Raw genomic sequence first — 23061 nt, 5'->3', positions numbered from 1 at the left:
GAACAAACAGACGAACGGGATGAGTGCCGTTCAGATAAAGAGGTGGAATACATGACTCGTATACGATTCGCAAGCGCTTCATTGTCATTGTCGGAAGCGTTGGATCGTAGCAATAGCAGACACTCTCGCAAGGCGCACACTAGAATACAGGCAATCGTTCCTACGCAAGGCCTTACTTACGCTTGTACCGGTATTCCTCCCGGAGGCGGAGGTCCGTTTACGGAGAGACCCCGCATTCCCGCGTGGAGCGGTGCCGTGTGCGACCCCGACGGCGGGGGCGGCGCCTGGTGAGGTCCGGGAGGCGGGGGAAAGCGACTGCCGCTGCTTCCAACTCCACCTCCCGCCGGAGGTGGAAAGCGACTGCCGTTGGGATTGGGAGGAGGTGGAAAGCTCGACATGGAAAAGTAGTCTTTTCAAGAGTCAACTAATTAGTTACTGTAGTAACAGTGGAGGAGGATCAACACCCAACGTGTCGCGAGGATTCGACAGTGAACGATGACCGTCGTTGTCCCCTTTTACCCCTACCGTACGTAACCTTAACCTGACGGTGACTGTAAACACCGCGCAACGCAAATACCAACCAAACCAATCGGCTGGACACACACAACCTGCGCGGTCACAGTCGAAACGCGAGAGCGTCAAGCAGCGTCTGCCCACTGCGTGTCCGATAAAAACCCGGATACAGTGAAGATCGAGTTCAGGCAAATACAATGTATCACATTAGGTAGTGCCTTCGCAGTCGCATTGGGTACCGGGAGGATACGTGGTACGTAGGTGGTACGATTTCCTGATAGCGGATCTAGAGTTGTAAAGACGTTCCACGTGGTGGCAAAACCCCTCTTCCTAGTTTTACGGCATCCTGTATCTGCGAATGGAAGAGAACCACTAAGAGTGCGCTAGCCTGAGAACGAAACTATCTTTCCCCAAAGAAGCACGTTTCCCAAAGAAAACATTGAGAAAATAAAAATGACAGTTACGATCAAGTATCGGTAGAGAAGAGAGTAAGAAGTTGTCGCTAATAGTAAGAAATAATAGCCTTCCATCAAACGTCTCTCCTCCGACAAAGCATGGATTCCCCCTCACTGTCAAATCTGGGACGACACAAAAAAATAACGAACTCACTGTCAAAATATGCAAGCAACCGTTGTTGACGTTGTTGGCATCCATATGACCTACTGGCGCAGCCTATGGAATCCCTTAGAGCACCTTTTCTTCAAGTACGAAGGATTGAATCATCCATGATACACGAACCGTGCTGAAACAAACAGTCTTACTCGGCCATTTCTACCGACTTCCCGCTCGATTTTCCCCACTCCAATTTTAAAAAACACAATGCATGAGTATACGGATAGAACATTGCACGCGTACACAATCCTTGTTGTATCGCGAAAGCTAACGCTTGGCCTTACACTTACCTTTTCCAGCTTTTCAAAAATAAACTGCGGAGTTATCGACGGATCCGCGTCCACCAAGACCGTCTTGGATTCTACGTTCGTTTCGACGTTATGCACGCCTACAGTTTCAAATGCAAGAATCGTATGAACGTGAGAAACACGAACGCTGTCACACGGATGCAAAGGCTGCAAAAATTTGTCTACACGCACCGTCAACTTTATTAAGAATTCGCTTGATAGCCGAGGCACATCCCTCACTGTCATCAGAATGGAAAAGGCTGTCTTTGAGCTCAAACACTGATCCGAGAAAAAGAATGACATATGTGGTGGGTTTCCTGAACTTACCATGACATGCCTACTGTGAATTTAGTCTCGACCATAGCGCAAACTTACTGTTAGCAGTAAAGACGGAAAATTTGCAGTCAGCCTGAGACTCCGGAAGCGCAATGCAAAGATAGAGGCTGTCACAATCGTCGGTATCCTGCTCAAGCAGGTAGGCAACACAGGCGTCGCTCTCTAGTCACGACTTCAAGCAGTCATCATTCCAGGTATTCACAGTCACAGTCATCACTGCACCTTTTGTGAAATCGGATCCACCTAGTACCCTAACCTACTGTTATAGATTAGGTTTCAAAATAGAAACCGTCTATCAAGAGTCCAAACCGATGGACATCACGGTCGGTAGGTGGCTCTCGCCAGAATTTCAAAGCTCGTTGCCGTTTGACATGGAGTCCATAGCCAGTATCCAAAGCATCACGTCGCTCAAATACAGGTACCGGCTGATTTTCCTTCGATTCTTTGTTGTTCTGTTGCCGTGAGGCCTGCGGAGGCTTGGAATGGCACGGTAGTTGTAAATAAAAAGGAAACTTTCAAGCTAGCTGACGTTCAGCTACTGGAAATTCAACAGAATTTTTCCGGCTAACGACAATTTTTTGTTCCTTGATTGAAATTAAAGTCAGCGACACACCGGCACACTTGCCACTGACTCGTTGGCTCGCCCGAAAAGATGCCTCCGGTTCTTTGGGCATGTGACTGGGTAGGAACTGTCACATCATCAGATAGAACAGCCGAGGAGCTTTTGGAAAACTTACGGAAGCAATCCCGCTCTTTGTCTCTAGATTCCTAGGACATGAATTTTCAATCTTTTATGCCGGTATGCGCCACGGAAGGGTCGGTCAGAGATCGCGCGTACACACGAAAGACACTAATCTGCGCCGTGTCACAGTGTGTTTTGACCCTGACCGCCTTGGATCCCGGATTGGCAAACCACAGCCTCCTTGTCGTTGATACGGCCAATTCAGAAGGTTTCCTTCTTATAGAGAAAGCGCCTTTTGCCAACATGGAGTACCCTTCGACGTCATGGAAGCAATGGTCACGACGACCTTCTTTGCCTAAAGCTCTGCAACAAATCTAGTCTTGACAGAAACTATTGCTGACATTTTGGATAGCGCTGTCCATAAGAAGTATGGATCACCTCGTCTTTTTTTAGATTCTACATGTGGAAGTGGCACTTTGTTTGCTTCAGCTATGACTCGAGGGTTGGGATTTGAACCCAAAGTGCATTGACGGTTGCCAAATCAATGTGGAGTTTGTCCTTTTTGGTAATTGGACCACCAACCGAGTAAAGCTGATCGCGAGAGATAGCTGCTTTCCGACCTTGATAAAAGAGATGCTTCCAAAGTACAGCGGCGTCGCTAGAATTCTTCCTTGGGGTCTCAATTGCGTCATAAATCGGGGAGTAATAGAACAAATTTGATCAATATACGATGAAAACTGGGTGAGAAAGTGTCCGGTGCCTTTGTCTCCAGAGTTTGGTTGGCAAACTAAGAGTAAATACCCGTGGCTTCAAACCAGTAGGTGTTGCTCGCATTCCACAACAACACTGTACACTTCCCCGAAGCAAAAAGGTATACACGCACACGGGTCGGAGATGTACCGAACAAGACGTAGCGACTGCGTAGTCACTTTAGCCAAAGCTGCTTCTGTCTAGATTCATACAAATCAATGCCACTCATTGTATTTCTTCTGGTGAAATCGCAGAATGATTTGCGTGATGGTGACCGTGCGGTGCTTTCACTTTTACGAAGAGTTTTGTAAGAGCCAACGCAACGACTGAAACGACCGCGCACATAATCATTACGGTGGCGTTGCCGTATCTAGAGGCTGCTGGTGCAAATAGAGTGGCGCCTGTCCAAGCCCCGAGTTTGCCGGCGGCGGCACTGATTCCATTGAGGGTGGATCTGCATTCAACCGAGTACACAAGACTTGGTAAAACAAACGTGGTGGTGTTGGGGCCATAGTTCGCAAAGAAGAAGGTCAAGCCGTATAGTGTTACCAGGACAACTGGATAGTGCTTGAGGCCCCTCCAAAAGACACCTATTGTCAAGTAAAGGAGAAACATGGCAGTAAAGCCTTGCATCATGACATACCGGGGTGTCTGCGTTACGCCAAGCGTTTTCTTACCCATGACGAGATCAGCAATAGCGTAACCTGGAAACGCAATGCTGGTAAGAAACAGAGAATTCAGTGCTGTGCGTTGCAGCAGCTGGCGAGCATTCGACGTTTCCGGGGTCCCAAAGGCTGCTTCCAGAACAATGGGTTGGAAGAGTGTATTCCCGTAGAAGAGCACGTCAAACAAGAACCATGCACCAGCTGTACCCATCAACTTGGAAAACAAATGGTCTTCATGTCGAATGGAGCCCAACCAACCATGTCGAATCACAATCTGTGTGCTTTCACTTCCCGAGTCATTCTCTAGGTTTGGACTAGAATCCAAGCACGTCCCAACTTCCCCATCACTGTCTTGAAGAGCGCTGGATTCTTGCCCGAATGCTGCATCCTGTTCCGGATCGCTCGCCGGCAATATTTCCCCCGTCTGCTGCTTACGGTACCAGTGCCATTGGAGAAGCAGCAAGGCAAAGCCTGGTAAACTTCCCAAGCCCAGAATTATTCGCCAAACGGTATTGAGATTCGAGACCGTGTACAACAGTGGAACTGTAAGTAAGGGTACGGTCAGAAATCCGACGCCTTGCATGCTGAAGGTCAAAACGACTCGATGTAGCGACTCCGCGTCCGTCGATTCTCCCTGTTCGGCGCTGAGTACCGCTGCAAGAGGATACACGCCACCGGCTCCAACTCCTAGTAGAAATCGCCACAGCGTCAATTGATCGTAAACATCTAGTATGGCAGTACCCGAAGTATCAACGAACGCGGAACCCAAACTAGCGACGAGCTGAAGGCACATCACAAGTCGCAAGGCTCCCAAACGACCAAGACGAGGATAATCCCCCAGTGCGCCGCCAAAAACTTGTCCAAACATCATACCGGCCAGGAGAGACGAAGCTACGGAAGCCGCGTCTTTGGTGGATGACGTATTTGTTACCTGCTGCAGAATGGGTAGCACGAGCGAGATATTCACAACATTGTAGGATGTCGAAAAGTTGGACAGCATGGCAATTATCAACATATCGTTACTGTACCAATGGTTGCTTTCAAGAGACATGCTAACATTGGTTGAGTCTTGAACTCGATCGAGACCGTCCAGTTCTCTGATCGTGTTGGAAAGCATACTATCTTCATCGTTGGCTTCAATTCCCAATTGTTCTTCTTCCTGAAGAGCCATGATCCAACGGTCCAAGACACAATCTTTCGAAGCAAGTAATGGTTGTTGAAGGCTATCTACAATATTGCCAAGTTGTAATAGGTCCGTCATGACCGTTTTCGAAATGCAAGGCCTAACGCTAAAGTGCCAAATGCTCTCGCCATTTCCCATTGCCGACCGACCGTCTTATATTTGCATTCCTGTCGTGCCGAAAGAGTTAGGGATTTCAAATACTGTCCTATAGGACAGGATATTTATTTGAGAAATCCCAGACGTACCTATATTCTGACTTTGGGACCCTCGCAGAGAAACGGAGTGGTCTCACTGTCACAGTCAGTCAAAAGGCTCATTTCTTCCTTTGCGTAGCAACCCCCAACAACACGACATTTTCTTCTGGAAATCAGTGCTTTCGAAGGCCAAGCGTACGCGAAAGGAACGCAGAGACTCGCTGCATTTCGAGATGACCCCACCTGCGTCGAACGAGGCACCCAGTTTGAAGGTCAAACGGTCCCGGTTCCAGAAAACGCCGCCAGCTTTCGGTCAAGATTGTGATCGGCCTGCTTGCGATGATATGGTTTCAATGATGCAACAGGCTAAGGAAAGATTGACCACGGACGGAACGAGTGGAAGTAGCAAGCCCATCGAATGTCCACCAAGCAGCGCCTCGTTAGGAAACTCCTCTTGGACTCTACTGCATACCATGGTGAGTGAGTGGTCTTAGAAATGGGTGGTGGTACTGTTCGGATATTGACACTGCAATTTTACCGATACGTTCGAAACGAATCAGCTAATTCACTACTTGATGCTTTTAACGTAGGCAGCGTGGTATCCAGACAAACCCACTACAGAAGATCGCTCTTACATAACGGGCTTCATGAATGCGTTAGCTCGTTTTTATCCTTGTCCGTGGTGTGCCAAGGACTTTCGTCACAACATCGAAGAAAAGCCTGTACAGTAAGTAGGAAGTCGAAGACATGCGTCTTCTTTCATTCTGTTTCTCATACGCTACTTTTTTGTTTCGTTCACCTTCTTCCCCATAGGACGTCATCACGAGAAGCGTTGTGTACGTGGCTTTGCGAGCAGCATAATATCGTCAACCAAAAGCTTGGCAAACCTCAGTATGCATGCGACATCCAGACTTTGGACGAGCGCTGGCGTAAAAGCAGTAAAGATGCGTGCCAATCGGGTAGCCATTAAGACGTTGTCTGCTTAGATAGTCGATAAGACTTACAATTAATTTATCGGAATCGTTCCATATTCATATTCACAGTCAATGCAGCCACTAAATCCCGCTTCGTATCCCAAATTTCTCAAAACAGCCTTTATTAACTATAAAACGTCAACCTGGCTTTTTCGCAACTCTGTGAATAACCTATATTTCAGTGAGGAACCAAGTGGTTCGGAGACCTCCAAGGAATCGACCCATCCGACGCCTCGTCCGGTACAGCACGTAGCCATTCCCATCGATCCCACATGATGCTATCTGGTCCTCCCAGCATGCACTCCATACGGGTGGGCTGAAAGCGGAACGCTCGAATGCAGCTTTCCAGCTCTTCCATATTGATATCACCGTTTTCCAATTCCATACGAGTAGTTTGCATAATCTCGGTCAAGTGCGATTTGTTGGGAACAGCCATGCGTTCCCCTGACGTTTCTGTTTGTCGGAGAACATCATTTTGCGCTGTATTGACGGCCCGCTGGGATCCTACCATGCTCACCATGGTGAAACTCGGCACCAAGTCCAAAATTTCCGGTAGAGGGAGCAGCTCGCAATGTCCTTCTCCTCGCCATTGTTCGGTAGATTCTCCAGGCAAATACTTCCCTTGGGAATAGAGAATTGACACTGGTAGACCTGCTTCGATGGATCGAGCTGTCGGGCTAGTACGTTTCATCACAAAGTCGATTCCTGCGTCGGATATCCGTTCGATTCCAATGGTTCGTAACGACGGTGCCTTTTATAGAGAGGGCACTTTGGTGAGTTGGAAATCGTTTTGAATCACAGCAGGCATCTCGCGGGGTAGTTATTATGCTTCGGAAAGATTCGGATAACATAGTTGCGTACCTTGGTAGTTGATGCAGCGTTGGCCGGGAGAGCAATGGACATGACCCAGTGTACGCCGGGCAACCGACATCCTTGTTTGTCGCAGAGACTGCGCCCGTGACTTTCCTTGCGCAATACTTCGAGCGGGTCCGATCCGGACATCGTAGCGAGCTCTCGCACGGCACTCCTCTCAAAGCAAAGCGTAACGGGAAGTGCAAAACGTGCCGCATATGGTCGCAACGTTCGGCCTGCCAACGAAGAGGCAGCTTGGTATACCATCATGAATTACAGCTTGATCGGCGGTCGCAATTTTACACTTGCGAAAAGGGAAATACGCCACACAATAAGAGCCTTTTGAGGTCAAGACAGAGTCGATTAAGTGTAATGACAATCGTAAATGATGGTAAGCCAAGTGATGAACCGAAGCAACAGTCCTAGGTAACTACAGGCTAGAGCTGTAAATCAGAAAGAAGATCTACGACACCAGAGTTCTCATTTCTTGCTTCAGCGTCAATCATAGGGTGTAGTTGACTGTGAGGTATTATCTCGAAGGAAACAAAATTAGATGCGATAGAAGTTCTAGATTCCTTGCTCAGGACCCTAAAAATCCGGTCATGGTTCATAGTCTTCGACCGATGATGTCGTCATCGAATATAACCTGGATTTTTATCGATTTTGCTAGTTGCACCCTGTCTGTATCTTGTCATGTTTGTCTGTGAAATGTGGAGATGGCGTTTCCGTGTCGGTTGTTTGCCGTGAGAGAGTGCAAAGGGCTCGGGAATGCGCTCGGCACGGAGCCATGCGGAGCCTCACGGACGAATAGCGCTTTCAGTCTTTCTAGTACAGGGGCATTGCATTGGACCCTTGGTAGAGAGGCTAGTCTGTTCCTCGGTCAAGACGAAGGACCTGATTGCTACTCCAGAGACATCAGAGAGCATAATTGGGACAAAGCTAGCAGAAGAGATAGCGAATCGCTAAAGAGTCTGTCCCCTGGAACATGTCGTTGAAACTGCGAGATCTTATCCGTAAAGTGCGGCAATGCAAGACTGCTGCGGAAGAACGGGCGGTCATTGCGAAAGAGTCGGCAATGATTCGGACAGCTATCCGTGAGGAGCAAGCGCACTACCGCCACCGGAACGTGGCGAAGCTGCTTTTTATGCACATGTTAGGTATGTGACGCTTTCATGAGCGGATAGTACGCTGGCACGTAGAAGCACACCATGCGTTCTGTGAGTTTTCTGATTACTGACGGCCTGACTTTGCATTGCTTATTTGTTCGAATCAGGCTATCCAACGCATTTCGGTCAGCTGGAATGTATGAAGCTCACGGCCTCCCCTCATTTTCCGGAGAAGCGCATCGGTTATCTCGGAATGATGCTGCTCCTCTCCGAGGATGCTGACGTTCTGATGTTGTCTACGAATGCCTTGAAGAACGATCTTACGTCGTCCAATAAGTTCGTTGCGGGTTTGGCACTCTGTGCCATTGGAAATTTGGCCACGGCTGACATGTCTCGAGATTTGGCTCCCGAAGTAGACAAGCATCTCAAGTCTCCCATGCCATACATTCGCAAGAAGGCCTGTTTGGCCATGTCGCGTTGCCTCTCCAAGTGCCCTGACATGGTGGAAGACTTTATCGATCGCGTCATTACCTTGCTCAAAGACAAATCTCACGGAGTTTTGATTACCGTGGCGCAGCTCATGACACAGATTCTCATGATCGATTTTCGGAATGCCGAAGAAGAAGGTGAAGATCCTTTTGCAACGCCTTGCCGTCAAGCTTTTTTGCGATTGGTCCCAACGCTTGTCAAAATGTTACGCAACTTGTTGAGCACAGGCTACTCTCCCGAACACGATATAGGTGGTATATCGGATCCATTCTTGCAAGTTCAGCTTTTGACTTTGCTTCGCTTGTTGGGTGCCAATAATGAAGAGGCTTCAGAAGAAATGAATGATGTGCTGGCACAGGTCGCGACCAATACCGAAACATCTAAGAATGCGGGCAATGCCATTCTCTACGAGTGCGTACAGACAATTATGGGGATCGAAAGCGAAGACGGTCTCCGTATTTTGGCGGTCAACATTCTTGGACGCTTCCTCCTTAACCGTGACAACAATATTCGTTACGTTGCACTCAATACCTTGGCACGATGCATTATCGAGCAGAAACGCTCCGGAGACATGATTGAAACGGGTGACGGTGAAGAGACCAACAGTGCCATGTCCGCTTTGCAGCGTCATCGTACTACCGTCGTGGAATGTCTAAAGGATCCTGATGTCAGTATTCGCCAGCGCGCGCTAGAGCTCATTTACCATCTCGTCAACGACGACAACGTGGAATCGTTAACAGCTGAACTTCTGAACTACCTTGTTCTTTGTCCACGTGAACATCGAGGCGATATCTGTAGCCGCATCCTTCGTGTCGTCGATCGATACAGCCCTGACGACAGGTGGAGAGTGGATACGCTCATCACTACCTTGACCATTGCAGGACGAGAAGCGGCGAGAGATGTCCAGTCTTCAGCAGTTGTCTACATTTCTCGAGGAGGTGAAGACATCCATTCTTTTGCTACACACAAATTGATCAAAGCAATCAGAGACGACGACGGGTCGCAACACGGACTGTTAGCCGTTGGTATCTGGTGTATTGGTGAGTACGGCGACCTGCTTTTGAAGCCATACACCTATACACATCAGGCTTCCGATGTAGCTAATTTTTCTTCCAACGGTGGGCTAATCACTTTCCATGCACTCGACTCGTCTTCGGTCATTGACACGATTGAGCACGTAGCAAAGCGTCACGCCTGTCCAGAAATGGTAAAGCAACGAGCGTTGACTGCGTATGTAAAACTGAGCCAGAGACTAGCCAACAGTGGTGATCAGGCAGCACTGGACCGACTGCGGCAATTGCTGAAGAACCAAAACATGTCACACTCGTTGGAGTTGCAATTGAGATCCTGTGAGTATAGTGCTCTGGTTAATGCCAGCAGAGGCGTGACAGCGTCTGCTCCTGCTCCTGTAACGGACGATATATTTGGCATGACCAACGATAACGCAGGTGGATCTGTAAGCGACGGTGTTATTAATGCAGCAAAGGAAGCTCTTGCCCGAATGCCAGTTATAGACATGAAGGTTCTTCAAAAGCGGCTTTCTACCTCAGATTGGGACGATGACAGCACGCCTCGGATTCCACGAGGTGCTGCCAAGAAGGATACAAGCGGTGGTGATTTATTGGATCTTAACGATATTTTTGGAGCTGCACCAACGCCAGAGACTACACAGAATGGAGCAACCTCTGTTTCGGGAGCTGGAGAAACAGGAAAGAGTGATTTGGATCTGTTGTCTGACATCTTCGCTGTGCAGGCAGCCACTGGTTCGGCCGCGGCACCAGTGAGCAATGGTACCTTTGACTTGTTTGCAGCTCCCGTTTCACAACCTGCCCCGGCTCCCGTCGACCCGATGGATTTGTTTGGTGCGCCTCCGGCTTCGACGAATATTCCTGCCTCGACCAACAATGTGATGGACCTTTTTGGTTCTTCCGCTCAAGGCCAAAGTATCCCTGCCCCACCCCATATGTCCCAACCGATGGACGACTTGTTTGGATCAGCGCCAGCTCTTGCGGGACCTAGTGGTGTGAAAGTTTCTGGACCTAGCCACGCAGGCTTGTCGATTGAATTTGAGTGCACGAAACCAGATACATTTAATCAGCAAAAGTCGGTGTTAACTGCCCACTTCAAGAATACGTCAGGTGATACAATATATGGAATGAATTTACAGTGCGCTGTTCCGAAATACGTGACAATGGAAATGGAGCCACCGACCTCCACTACGATTCCCGTCTCCGGTGGTTCAAGTGAGGAAGTTACCCAAAAGATTACGGTAACAAATTCGATGCTAGGCACAAAGAACTTGATGCTCAAACTCAAATTGAGTTTCACTGCCACGGGAGAGAGGATAGAGCACATGGCCACTGCTTCTGGATTCCCAGCTGGTCAATACTAGATATTGCTGCTTACATTAGTCACACGAATCAGTCTTAGGATATTTGTGAACTGGTTTGCACGAGTCTTTACGGATAGTAGACAACTTTCCCTCGCAAATCATCAGGCACATCCTTCAATAAAAGCTGACAGGTTGTAGATAGCAATGGTTTTTTATTTCTTTTTAGCTGCTTTAACTATAAACAATGGATCGGAACGGCCTGGGTTTGGAGAAATATCTTTCCCCGACGGAGGGTCGAACTTCTCAGCGTAGTGGAAGAAACTCCCAGCAATGAAAACGTGTTCCAAGTCACTCGTTTGGAGCCAGATACGAAAGGCCTTGGTGGGAAAACACCTGTTACTCATGCTAAGAATGCATTCGCCACCTGGTCGTAGCACACGACCAATTTCCTGGAAGACTTCCAACGGCTTGTTCAAATAGTCGACGGAGACCACGCAAGTTACCTTGTCGAAACTGTTATCATCGAAGGGAATCGTTGGCTCCTTGTTTAAATCTTTGACAACGTACGAATCTAACACCGGATTCTGGCTGAGCTCATACTCGTTCATTCCCAGACCCACGACCTTTCCTCCTTTCCATTGATTCGGGTAATGACAGACCCAGGAGGAGCAAATATCGAGGACATCATCGCCGTCTTTAAACTCCTCGGCGTAGTACTGCGTTAGGGCTCCGACGGCGGCATCGTCAATATGATAGACTAGCCTTGGACTTTCGTAGAAAAGTTCATCGTCGCTTTCGTCTTGACGAGCGAAATCCTCGGCGGAATACGGCCATTCCGGCGGCCACTTGGGATTTTGGAGAACCTTTTCGGTCATGCTGCTCATTGTGAGTGCAAAGGGCATTCGAAAGCCGGGAACTTTTCCTGGGAAGAAAGCAGAGGCTCCCGTAAATAGAGTAGCCGAAGCCAAACATCTTGTGAGGGTATTGCGCATCATGTTGACTCCCAAGGATTCTCCGTAGTACTGTAAAGATGCTTAACTACTCCGATCACCACACGGAAATGATCATTTTCTACTTTTCTCTTGCTCTCGACGTTCATTTCCTAGAGTCAATCTACTAGGACAGGTTACTTACTACCTTCTGTTTTGCTTGCTGGCTGGCTCACTGGCGTTTCCTGACGTGTTTGTTTCGAAAGAGGCTGTGTAACGTAAAGCAATTTACAGTTAGAACGTTTAAAATTCAAATGATACTTTGGCTTTGAAAGGTTATTTCACAGTCAGCCAATCCTATCAGTCGAATGAGTCGTATCGTCAACATCGGTAAGCTTTGGACAGCCTGATTTCGCATATTGCGCGAATAATTGCTGTTCGGTAGGTCTCGCCTCGATCAAACAAATACATTGGTGCATTTTCGCCCTAGTCGTATCTGTGCTTCCTTGAAAGGTCGTCTATACAGCTGCTCAATGTCTGGACCCTTGACCAAGATAGCGAGGCAGGTAGCTTTTCCACATATAACAAGCTGGGAAATAGCAGCTTGCTATGGCATGAAACAAGCATTGCCGTGATAGCTCCCATTAAAACAAGCGGCTAACGTATCATGCCACATTTGGGAAGATTCGATCCGGTATTCATCTAGAGAGAATGCTAGAGAAGAGCGTCAAGTACACGTCTGGGTACGGTGCCAATGTTACTTGCATATTTTTAATTCTTGGCGGCATTGACAGAGCAATTCCGGGCAACCACGACGGACCCCATGCTTTACGTCTGAAAAGGCTCTGGATGGCTTTCAATCTTTACACGCAGTTGGAAAGATACATCCCAGCCAGTGAAGAACAATAAAGATCGACAAAAATGAAAATAGCAAAATTCTACATCTCGCATGTCTTTGGAAAACAGAACTTCAGCTAGCTCTCTTATCTTGGGGTGCAAGACCGACGCCTTGTATTAAATTCCTTCGTTGTTGATAGATGTCGCTCGGAGATTCTCAGAAACTTCATTGTAGGCATCGATTGTTGATCCACGATTTGTTTTTGAAAGATGCTTGTTTCGCTGTTACTTTGATAGATGTTAGCTCACGTCTTGTGAGACCTGTGAATCCTGTCGTGCCGTGTGCAATCCATTTTTGGACTAGAGATTGCACTTAGATCTAGAGCAATTCCGGTGGATTCCAGACAATTTCGAACCTAAACGTCATTAGTTTGCGCACTGTGTTGGTTGGCAACTTCAGAATTGCTTTCATTAACTCTCGCGTTATTTCGCCAAGCCTAATCTGAACGACGGAGCTAGACACCGAACGGTGCAGCATCTCCCTAAAATAGGAGCAAGGAAGCGAGGCTCAACGGTAAATGGATTCGACTTTTCGTGTTGGACTTGTATATCGCTACTCTCACTGTCAGAAGCTGTTGTATGAAGAACTGTTGAGCCTATCGTCCTGGTTGTAACGTCCAGTCATTATTTCTTTAATTGCGTCAGTATACGATCTTTCATGGGTTTCAACATCCGAATATGCTCGTCCACCGTTTTGGCCATGCATGATATAAGCGCGTCTTCTACTTTAGCCATTTTCTTGGCGTCGTTTTCGTATCCAGGCTGCATCATGTCACGAGCCTTGTCTTGGCATTCTTGCATCGATCGGTTCAAACGATTTTGAAACTGCGCCACTTCCTGTGAGTATCGAAAAGTGACGAAAGAATGAATTACGAGAGTAGCAAGACGTCGTCGATTGGGCTTAGTGGCAGTTGGGAACAAACTATGGATGGGAGCGAACAAAAAATAAATCCTTACATTTTGGACGTAGGCATGTGCTTGCTGATGGGGGATTTGACAATTCTGCACACAGACTTCGAGGGCATCGGGACTTCCCGATGCTCCGGCCTTGTCGTAGCAAGAAACGGCACAGGCATACGCCGATCGGGCGACCTTGCGGACGTGTTGCTTGTCGATTTCATCCAGAAGTACCCGTGCTTCCGTCTCCATTCGGGCGTTGAGGGCTTGAGCCTTGGATTGAGCTGCGGGGCTCGCCATCCTATTTATTGGTTTCTCAGTCAATACAGATTGCAAGTATGGTGGGCCCAGTCGATCGCTGGTACAGGTAAATTGGCTGGGATTTGTGACGAAGCCTATCGAGGACTGATTGGAGACGAACCAAACTGACAGTGAGAGTGTAATACGTTTTCAGAAAATTGGTTAACAATCAGAGACGTCTTGCGTCACGTTTCAGATATTTATTGACAAATCCAATAGATCACCGAAGCTTAAAGTTTTAAGTAAAAACACTACACGGCACTGAAAATGGATTTCCAGGTCCAAGTTACGAATCTTGATTCCCAAATAGGTACTCTTCCGTCTCATCCTGGGAAAAGCGCACCATGGTGAAATCGAAAAGCCACGATCATTTCTTCTACCGTATAAGTCCGAATGATGCATAATGGGTACGACAGAGTCGGTCTTTGCTGATGATACAGTAGCTGACGAGAGTGTGGGTAGGACTTCGACGCATTCGTCTGTATCGGGAAACGTTCTGGTACAGCACACTTCGTCTCGAAGACGTGTGCGTAAAAATATTGACGCGTCTAGACTGGAAACTCCTAAAGGCCGAAATCCCCCGCCGCCAATTTTGAAACTGTCGGGCTTACTGTTGGGGCTCCCGGGTACAGGCAAGCAAACTTTGCTGCAACGACTTGAAGGCAAAGACCCATTTGCTGCATCTTCCGCCAAGACAAGATCCAACCGAACCGTCGCCCCCTATCAAGTGCCGTCAGGAAAAGCGAGATGGGAGCGCCTACAATTACAGATAAATAGCTTTTCTGCGCCAATGTCTGAGTATGAAGCTACCGATTTCTGCGTAATTTTGATCGATCCTCGCAACGATCACAGCGTCACGCGAGAATTCATCACGACTGCAATTGAGACGCTACTAAAGACAACAAGAGATGAAGAAACGGGCTTGACTCTTCCTTTGTGTCTCTGTCTTTTATTGAATTTTCGGGATTTACAAGGCAAAGAGGATGAACGCTGGCTCGATGAGTCTGATGTCAAAACCTGGACCATGGAAGCGCTGCACGCATGCCCAAACTTGGAACCCAGTCGACTAGTACTTCAGTGCGGAGCGTCTTCGCTTTTGAACTGCTACGGCCTTGCCCTCCTACATCATTTTATCTACCAGGCTTACTTGCAGCGCAAACAAAATGAAATCGAAAGACTACTGCGTACGGTCCAGGACGCACAAATAGATGCTCGCTCTACGACATTGCAATCGTACGAGGATTACTTAAGTGTAGCAAACGGGGGGCAACTACCATCAAGTCGGCAGCAGCAAGAGCATGATGTGTCGCAGCCCGGAAAGCCAAGTGGGATGGGCGAGTCTACTTCTGAACGTGGACCCAAAGGAGAAGATTGTTCTACAGGACGACGACGTGTCGTTGCGAACAATCCCTCTCGACCATCTCCAGCGGCACCTTCCAGATTTGCTGCCATATCCAAGGATGCTTTGGAAGAATTCTTGGCCAGTGATGACAATGAAGACGCGCAGCTGCCAGTTGGGAAGGCGGACAACATAGCCTCCAGCGACTTAGATGATGAAGACGGTTTCTACTTAGATGAAGATGGTCGTCATCTTGGGGGTGTAGAGGACTCTTCATCAAATGAAGATGGCGTCGAGTCTCAAAATGTCGCGTCCAATGATGATACTAGAGGCGTACATACCGATCCAGGATCTCAGAACTCTGCCGACAAAGTCGGACAGACTCAAGGACGAGAGACGGGGCTGATTTCTGAAGTTGTTACAAAAAGAGGAAATCATGTAAACGCTTCGGAACAGACTCCTGTTCCTTTGCCAAACGCTTTGTTGAGAAACGTGGACGGCAAGAGGTCATCGAACGACCTGGCACGGAAACTGACAATGGCTGGTAGCAGTCTTGGAAGCGAAGAGAGTAAATACGAGCAGAACGCAAGATCCTCTGAAAGCACTGACGTCGACAGTAAAAAGAAATTGGTACATGCCTATCCCTGTTCACACTGAGAAGACCAACGCACTTGTAGCTGGTTCTAACGCACGAGGTGCTGTTAGTAATATTGAGCGTTCAACTGAACAGGATTGCATTCCTAGAGCAGGCGTTGAGTCAACCAAGGCCGTCAATGTAAAACAAGATGCGACACTGTCTCGCATTCCGAAAAACGAAGTTTCGGAAGAAAACGATAATGACTGCAAAGTAGAGAACACAATGATTAAAACGACCAAAGCACCAGCCGGAAATGCCCGCGTTTCTCAAATTGAAGATGCCACTTCTACTGCGGGAGGATTGAGCGCCGCTGCAATAGCTGCCATTGCTACAGCAAAAGAGCAAGCACAGCTCATGCTGCAGCAGCAGCCAGAGGTAGCAATCGACAAGCGCAGCAAAAAATTAAAGAAAAGCAAAAAGGAATCCAAGGATCCAGACCGTAAAAAGAAAAGGGAAAAGAAAAGTAAGCGCAAAACCGAGAGTGCAAAGGATTGCTAGCAGTGACGTGTTTTCCATTGATCAATTTTGAGCGTCTTGCAATTGGGTGCAAACCCAAGAGCCTGAGACATGTTACATTCTTCCTATTTTTAAGTCTTTAGCTGGTGCTTTACTTCGTTTTCTCTTGTTGCTTTTTCCATCGTTTCAATTGTTTCGGTGTCATGTTGGAGGTGTTTATATCACCTTGTGGTGCTGGAGGAGCCAGTAGCTTGATTTGGTTTCGTTCCAAGCCTGTTTCTCGATCACCGTCAAAAAAATTTACGTCAAAGGTGCCTCCCGAAGCTCGACTGACTGTAGCTGGGAAAAAAGCCCCTCCAAGATCGGCTTCTACCTGGTCCCCAACTTTTACAGGCATGGTCAAAGCCCAGTTATCGGCCAAATCCCCCTCGCCCTCTGGCTCGACGCGAGCATAAGACCACTGCTGAAGAGCTTTCTTGCTCGCGTCAATTTGATCAAAATATCGTTTCACGCGGAAAAGACTAAGCCGCTGCATGCGTTCCGGAGTCATCGCGCGACGGACCGCTTGGCCCAAGTGTGCTGTCATAGCGGCTTCCTCGTCTCGAATTTGACCCTCCTCTAGGGCAGCTAGATACATGTCGCGATGAATGTCCAACAATTCCATCCCTTGAGTTCGAAGCCTTTCCACTGCTTCGCGCCATACGGAGGCACCAACAGCGGACGCAGTTGTTTCGTCCACTTCGCGGCTGATACGTTCCAATTCGGCGGCAACGTGTTCTATAACAGGAGCCGCGTAGTCGACACCACCAAGCAAACCTAGCGGCAACTCTGCAAACAGATCGTTGATTAACGGCGCTGTAACTTCGTTGGCGGCCCCTATATACGGACTATCTTCTTCACCTGTTTGGCCGAGCGCAGTATCTTTCACATTGGCCCGCCGGAGAGCCAAGCGACGGCAACACAAATAATCTAACTCCCAAATGTGATGGTCAATGCCCAGTGTCAAATGAATACTTGTCTTATCGGCGTGTGTGCTATCGTCCTCAGTCACGGTGCTCGTTGTATGCGGGAAGGCCGCTGGGACAAACATTACATCGCCCGGGTTTAGCGTTGTCTCCAACAGCAATTGACAGCCCAAATCGGATTCCAGTATGTATAGAGGCAAACTGTCATCGCCCTTCCCACGGGCAAAGATATCAACGGTTGGTTTCATGGCCGGATTAGGCGGAGAATATACTTTCCAGTGCTTGCGCCCTGAGGTTTGAACCACCGCTACATCCTGTTTGTCCGTATGCGGCGGAGCACTTGTGCGCTTGCCCGCATCCGTCACGTACAAGTTCAGAGCGCATGGCAGGAGAGTGGATTCTGTACAGGCCAACGATGGACCCGCTAATTTGGGGATGTGCGCCCCGGCAGCGTTGAAGATGACGGTCCCTTTTTCCAATGCCGCTTGCACGTCCTGAAAAGTCATGCGAGCTTCTTCGAACGATTGCCCCCGTGGAACCGAAACATCCGTGATCTAGAAAGGCAGCTAATTGTGAGCCAATACTTGAAACAATCAGAAGCGGCTGGTGTTTGGGGAAACTGTGCCTACCTGCCATCCTTTGCGATTATCGGTTGAGCCTCGCGCTGCATCTAGAAAGTCATCGCTGAGGGCCTTTTCCAAATCCTTCATGGTAAAGAATCCAGGCCATTGGGATTCTTGGTGCATGGCCTTTTCAATTTCTGCGTGTCGCAAAACAAACGGTTGTCCTTTAAGACCGAGTGGAACAGCTTCGCGAATAGCGGCAAAGAGGCTATAAAAGGCAGCTTCTGCCGGAGTCAATGCAAACATGTCGGCGAATTCAAGAGCCTTGTCCCGAGACGACTCCATCTTTTGCAGGACAACTTGGCCGAGGGACGAGCTCGTTATACCTTCCGTCGCAAGGGATGCCGATTGAGGAATGGAACGATCGAATGCATCTGCTCTAGATCTGAATGGAGCCGAAGCTGTACGAAACCGGACTGGAACTTGACGAGGAATAGTAAATCCAGTGACCCGAAAGGAATGCTGGCAAGCGACGATGAGCGCGAGAAGAGCACAAACTGCGAAACTTTTTTTGGACATCGTATGTGAATTCGTCCGAGGTTTCGCCTGTAGTTTCAGGAAGTGAGGGATTTCGTGTTGTCCACCATCGTTCCGACAGGATAGAATGGACGTCTCCCACAATCAGTTGTGCTTGTTCTATCCGTGCAAGATATGACATCGTGGAAGCCGTACGCTTGACAGACGGGAGGTTGCGGGTATACCACTGAACCCGCCGCGCATTGTAAAAAATACATAGTCTACAAAAGCATGTCTTGTAAGCTAATCCATCCTTTATAGATCAGGATTGGAATAACCTGCCAAAAACCTACTACCTATAGAGTTCAATTCTGGGTCAGCTTCTTTCAATGGTGACAGTAGTTCCGTCACATAAAGCGGTGGCCACTTGTTTCTCCCTTCGTGGTGTCCGTGACTCTCAATTGTGAAAAACCCTCACTCTCTGGTGAAAAGTGAAGAAAACCAGGGTAGAGTAGGAACTAGCAGGTTTCTTGCTGACAGCGAATCCATTCTTACGCTCATGTAGAGATGTGCAGTCTGAGGGGTTGGTCAAGAGAATGTTGCGGGGCCATGTTACACTCGTGGCGGTGTGTAGCGAATTTGTTTCCACTCATTGTAGAGAAAAACAACAAAGATAAAAAGGAAAATCCACTATATGGGATACTACGATTCGCAGTCTTTTGAAGACCCGGAAATGAGAATCTCAGCGTCCGTTGAGCGAATCTAACGTTAGGTTTCGAAATTTTGAAGTGATCGCGCCGCGTAGGAATCAGCAAAAAACAGCCGAAGAAGATCCAAGCTGCCGACGACCGCTCGGCTCGCACAAGGAACGACCGAGTTCAAGACAGAACCAGCAGCCAGAATGTTATGTAGACCTTGTTGTGACGAAGACAGCGACAAATCTGCTTCTCGTAGCCTGTTCACACCACATATTCAAGCTATGGACGAACTTCCTATTACCGACCCTTCCATCCATGCCAACCTCCTACTCGAATCGAAGGAGGATGTCTTCAAAAAATATTCCGTCGTCCAAGTGCTCGGTAATGGATCAATGGGAACCGTTTCCAAGGTCAAAATTAAGAAGCACAAGGTCGGGGGAAGCGCCTTTCAGCCGAAATCCAAGGGAATTTTTGGCTTTTTGAAGAAACAGAACAACAAAAGGAAGGAAGGTGAGACCAGAGAACACAATAGTCAGGACTATATATACGCACTCAAGTCCATCATTCTGGATCGGGTCTCTTCTGTCTTCCTGGACGAGCTCCGTAACGAAATTCTTATCCTTAGATCATTGGATCATCCCAATATTGTCAAAGCGCACGAGGTTTACTACACGAGGAAGCAGATTTATCTCGGTGCGTGATGAGGAATGTGAAACGTGATTGGTCAGAAGTCTGAACTTTTTCTCTTTGGAAAGGAGACTAACGCATTTCCGTCATCGTTTTCTTATATCCGTGTGCTGTTTCTGGAAGTATTGGAGTTGTGTGATGGCGGAGACCTTTATACCAGGTCGCCTTACAGTGAAAGGGAATCGGCAAGGATTCTGCAACAAATATTGTCGGCAGTGCGGTACATGCATGGTACGCTATACCGATACGCATATAGAATTCCCGCAGCAAACTTTGGGAAGCTAACAATTCTTGTTCTGCTTTGTCTAGATCACGGAATTGTTCATCGGGATCTCAAGTTCGAGAATATCATGTTTGAGAACAATAGCCCCAGTGCTCGGTAGGTTACTGATCAACTCTCGAGGCTACACGTAGATGAAGCGCTCTTACAGTCAATAATGTTCTATTCATTTTGCACAGAGTCAAAATTATAGATTTTGGATTGTCTAAAAAGTTCCTTGGCAAACCGTCGTACATGACCGAACGCGTTGGTACCGTCTATACGATGGCCCCGCAAGTCCTGCAAGGAGTCTACTCATCGCAAGCTGATCTTTGGTCCGCTGGAGTGATAGCCTACATGCTGTTATCGGCTTCAAAGCCTTTTTATCACAAACGACGGCGCAAGATGATTGACCAAATCATGAGGGCCGACTTCGGATATAATGCACCGGTCTGGAAGCAAATATCAGAAAGTGCGCAAGATTTTGTAAGTCGATTACTAGTGGTGGATCCAAAGAAAAGACTGAATGCAGAAAAAGCATTGGACCATTCTTGGATTGTGAATCGCGAACGCTTGCCAGATGAGACACCATCCGAGGATTTGTTGGCCGCTGTCGATGATTGCCTCGTGAATTATCGACAAACGTCGGAGCTGAAAAAGCTAGCTTTAAACATGATCGCCCATCGTTCTACCGCGGAAGAGATCATGCAACTTCGGAAAGTTTTTGACAGCTACGACACCTCGAATGATGGAATTATTACATTTGATGAATTCAAAGCAGCTTTGCACAAAATGAAATATCCGGATGAGATTGTACAGGAAGTTTTTAGCAGTATTGATGTCAACCGAAATGGCCATATACAGTACACGGAATTCATTGCATCGACCGTCTTGGCACAGGGACATATCGCAGAGGATCGGGTCGCAGTAGCTTTCGATCGCTTGGACTCTGATGACACCGGCTTTATTTCCAAGAAGAACTTGCAAAACGCATTGGGCAAGGAATACACTCCAGAACTCGTCGAAAATATAATGGAAGAAGTTGACAAAGATAGGGATGGCAAAATATCATATACCGAGTTTCTGCAATACTTTCGGAAGGAAACGAGCAATCTGGCCGACAGGGCCTCTCTTTTAGAGCAACAGTCGTCACATGTAAGCGAACACGGTCTGGTCGGTTTGGACGCCAAGATTCCTGGAGGACCGTACGATCCTAACCGAACTTGAGACTAGATCTTTGAGAGCAAAACACAGAAGCAACGGAAGGAAAGTAAGGTACAAATAGGAGGACTGTATTTTGCGCCATTGCACACCTGTCCTCAAATACCCTATCTGTAAAATAAATTATTATGTGCGAGCAACAACACATTGATGGCGTTGTGCAATGATCTTTTATCTACATTACTGTACGTGTGAATAAAGCTACAACTTTTTCCACGTGAACATCAATTATCTACTACTACCTCTTGAGCTAAGGCGTCGTCTAGAAATGCGCTCACGCGAATCGAAATGATTTGACCTGCGCTCTCTCGAATGCAGCCTTCTTCTGGACCCTGGCCCTCCATTAGTCAAGAGATTGGATGCAGAAGTGATACCCCGTCTCAGGTTTCCAATGAGACCGAACTTTTGCAACACCTCCTCCTCCGAGTGAGTCGAAAATGCCATCTCTCGATTGGATTCATTTCCGTTTTCGTATATTGCTGACGCAAGTACTTGCTTGTCTTGAGCAAATATTTGTAAGAAATCTTCATAACTTATTTGGCCGTCCTTTCTGAAGTCCGCTTCGCGAATTAAACAATCAATGTATTGATCATTGCTACAGAGAAAGAATGAAATTGAGAGTCAGCGAGGTCTTATTTCTTTCCAGACGAAAGGCGTTTTGTTCAAGTCGTACCAGCGTTCTCCCAATATGTGCCGCAAATTTTTTTTTGAAATGTATCCACTGTCGTCGCAGTCCAAAAAATCGAACGCTTCACCTAAACGATGCTCTTCTATATGACCTTGCGTCTCTATGCAGGCAGCAACAAACTCTGTGAAGTTGATAACATTGTTCTTGTTGACGTCCTACCCGGTGCGACAAACAACAGATCAAACGAAGTATTAGAAAAACGGAGATGTTATCGACGCTCTAAGGTGGTGGTAGCACGTACCACTTTGCGAAAAATTTCCATAAGATCTCCTTCGGAATAGTCGAAATGTTCCAATGCAGCCTTAAACTCTGGCAGCGTAATCGTTCCTGTATTATTTGTATCAAACTCTTCAAAGACTTTTCGTATCTCAAAAATCTCCGCGGAGGTCGACTTCTTAGCGACCACATTGAGAGCAAGTTTCCGAAAATCCCCGAGGTTGGAATACCGAATAATACCTTGCTTGACGCGCTGCCGAAAGTTATCATCCACGGACGAGTGATCCGAATTTTGTCGGGTGGCATGTGTCAACCAACCGTGACGCATTGCGTCCGTAGCGGATGATCGATTCTCTGGTTGAACAACCAATAGACTGTGAATAAAAGAGATGGCTTCGGGTGAAATATCCTTCCATACCTCCGCCTCGAAATCATATTTGCCCATCAATATCTTAGCCACCAACTGCTTGGGTGTTTTGCCTTCGAAAGGCTTATCCCCTGCCGCTAACATCATGTATGTACAAACTCCAATGCTCCACAAGTCAGCTTGATTGGTGTAAATGCCTTGTAATGTTTCCGGCGACATACTGTAGAGGGTCCCCACACGTTCCGTCAAAATATGGTTGTTAGGTGAGTACTCCTTGGATAAACCAAAGTCAATTACTTTTATGGCCGCTTCGGGATGTTTGGATTCAAACATGATGTTTTCAAACTTGAGGTCACGGTGAGCAATATTGTTGGCTGTTAAAGGCGAAACAAGCGTTAGTATCTCAAAAGCACGAGACAAGAAACGTAAAATCTTGTTTGGAAAACAGGCG

The 23061-nt window shown here is 47.6% G+C and overlaps 10 protein-coding genes across 10 annotated transcripts; 4 read left to right on the top strand and 6 right to left on the bottom strand.

The window, feature by feature from the left end:
- Window positions 1–3405: 3405 nt before the first annotated feature.
- On the bottom strand, window positions 3406–5128 carry PHATR_46692 (predicted protein; the record flags this gene model as incomplete). The annotated part of the gene is made up of 1 exon (XM_002185617.1): window positions 3406–5128. Exon 1 carries the CDS (start codon window positions 5104–5106, stop codon window positions 3406–3408), a length of 1701 nt encoding a protein of 566 aa, XP_002185653.1. The 5' UTR covers window positions 5107–5128.
- A 516-nt stretch (window positions 5129–5644) lies between these two features.
- Window positions 5645–6192, top strand: PHATR_13254 (predicted protein; the record flags this gene model as incomplete). The annotated part of the gene is made up of 3 exons (XM_002185804.1): window positions 5645–5698; window positions 5813–5949; window positions 6036–6192. Coding segments are annotated over 3 exons (348 nt in total), but the record flags the coding sequence as incomplete, so codon positions are not given.
- An 87-nt stretch (window positions 6193–6279) lies between these two features.
- Window positions 6280–7439, bottom strand: PHATR_46690 (predicted protein). The gene is made up of 2 exons (XM_002185616.1): window positions 7058–7439; window positions 6280–6947 (listed from the first exon to the last, which is right to left on the bottom strand). Exons 1-2 carry the CDS (start codon window positions 7316–7318, stop codon window positions 6375–6377), a joined length of 834 nt encoding a protein of 277 aa, XP_002185652.1. The 5' UTR covers window positions 7319–7439; the 3' UTR covers window positions 6280–6374.
- A 585-nt stretch (window positions 7440–8024) lies between these two features.
- Window positions 8025–11035, top strand: PHATR_13511 (predicted protein; the record flags this gene model as incomplete). The annotated part of the gene is made up of 3 exons (XM_002185803.1): window positions 8025–8205; window positions 8322–10505; window positions 10581–11035. Coding segments are annotated over 3 exons (2820 nt in total), but the record flags the coding sequence as incomplete, so codon positions are not given.
- A 152-nt stretch (window positions 11036–11187) lies between these two features.
- PHATR_13313 (predicted protein) lies at window positions 11188–11877 on the bottom strand (the record flags this gene model as incomplete). Its single annotated transcript, XM_002185615.1, has 1 exon — window positions 11188–11877. The coding sequence occupies one exon, from the start codon at window positions 11875–11877 to the stop codon at window positions 11188–11190; it is 690 nt and encodes a 229-aa protein (XP_002185651.1).
- Window positions 11878–13425: 1548 nt separating this feature from the next.
- PHATR_36711 (predicted protein) lies at window positions 13426–13998 on the bottom strand (the record flags this gene model as incomplete). Its single annotated transcript, XM_002185614.1, has 1 exon — window positions 13426–13998. The coding sequence occupies one exon, from the start codon at window positions 13996–13998 to the stop codon at window positions 13426–13428; it is 573 nt and encodes a 190-aa protein (XP_002185650.1).
- A 403-nt stretch (window positions 13999–14401) lies between these two features.
- Window positions 14402–16019, top strand: PHATR_46688 (predicted protein; the record flags this gene model as incomplete). Its single annotated transcript, XM_002185802.1, has 1 exon — window positions 14402–16019. One exon carries the CDS (start codon window positions 14402–14404, stop codon window positions 15992–15994), a length of 1593 nt encoding a protein of 530 aa, XP_002185838.1. The 3' UTR covers window positions 15995–16019.
- Window positions 16020–16497: 478 nt separating this feature from the next.
- On the bottom strand, window positions 16498–18597 carry PHATR_46687 (predicted protein). The gene is made up of 2 exons (XM_002185613.1): window positions 18025–18597; window positions 16498–17949 (listed from the first exon to the last, which is right to left on the bottom strand). The coding sequence occupies exons 1-2, from the start codon at window positions 18535–18537 to the stop codon at window positions 16582–16584; spliced, it is 1881 nt and encodes a 626-aa protein (XP_002185649.1). The 5' UTR covers window positions 18538–18597; the 3' UTR covers window positions 16498–16581.
- An 856-nt stretch (window positions 18598–19453) lies between these two features.
- PHATR_21006 (predicted protein) lies at window positions 19454–21231 on the top strand (the record flags this gene model as incomplete). Its single annotated transcript, XM_002185801.1, has 5 exons — window positions 19454–19582; window positions 19688–19865; window positions 19983–20090; window positions 20169–20238; window positions 20319–21231. Coding segments are annotated over 5 exons (1398 nt in total), but the record flags the coding sequence as incomplete, so codon positions are not given.
- A 624-nt stretch (window positions 21232–21855) lies between these two features.
- Window positions 21856–22970, bottom strand: PHATR_13400 (predicted protein; the record flags this gene model as incomplete). Its single annotated transcript, XM_002185612.1, has 3 exons — window positions 21856–21934; window positions 22013–22182; window positions 22269–22970. Coding segments are annotated over 3 exons (951 nt in total), but the record flags the coding sequence as incomplete, so codon positions are not given.
- Between the last annotated feature and the right edge of the window lie 91 nt (window positions 22971–23061).

The sequence above is a fragment of the Phaeodactylum tricornutum genome, chromosome 11 (assembly GCF_000150955.2).
Source record: "Phaeodactylum tricornutum CCAP 1055/1 chromosome 11, complete sequence".
NCBI lineage: Eukaryota > Bacillariophyta > Bacillariophyceae > Surirellales > Neidiaceae > Phaeodactylum > Phaeodactylum tricornutum.
Note: the sequence above shows the minus strand (reverse complement) of the source record. Positions and strands in the feature narration are given on the sequence as shown.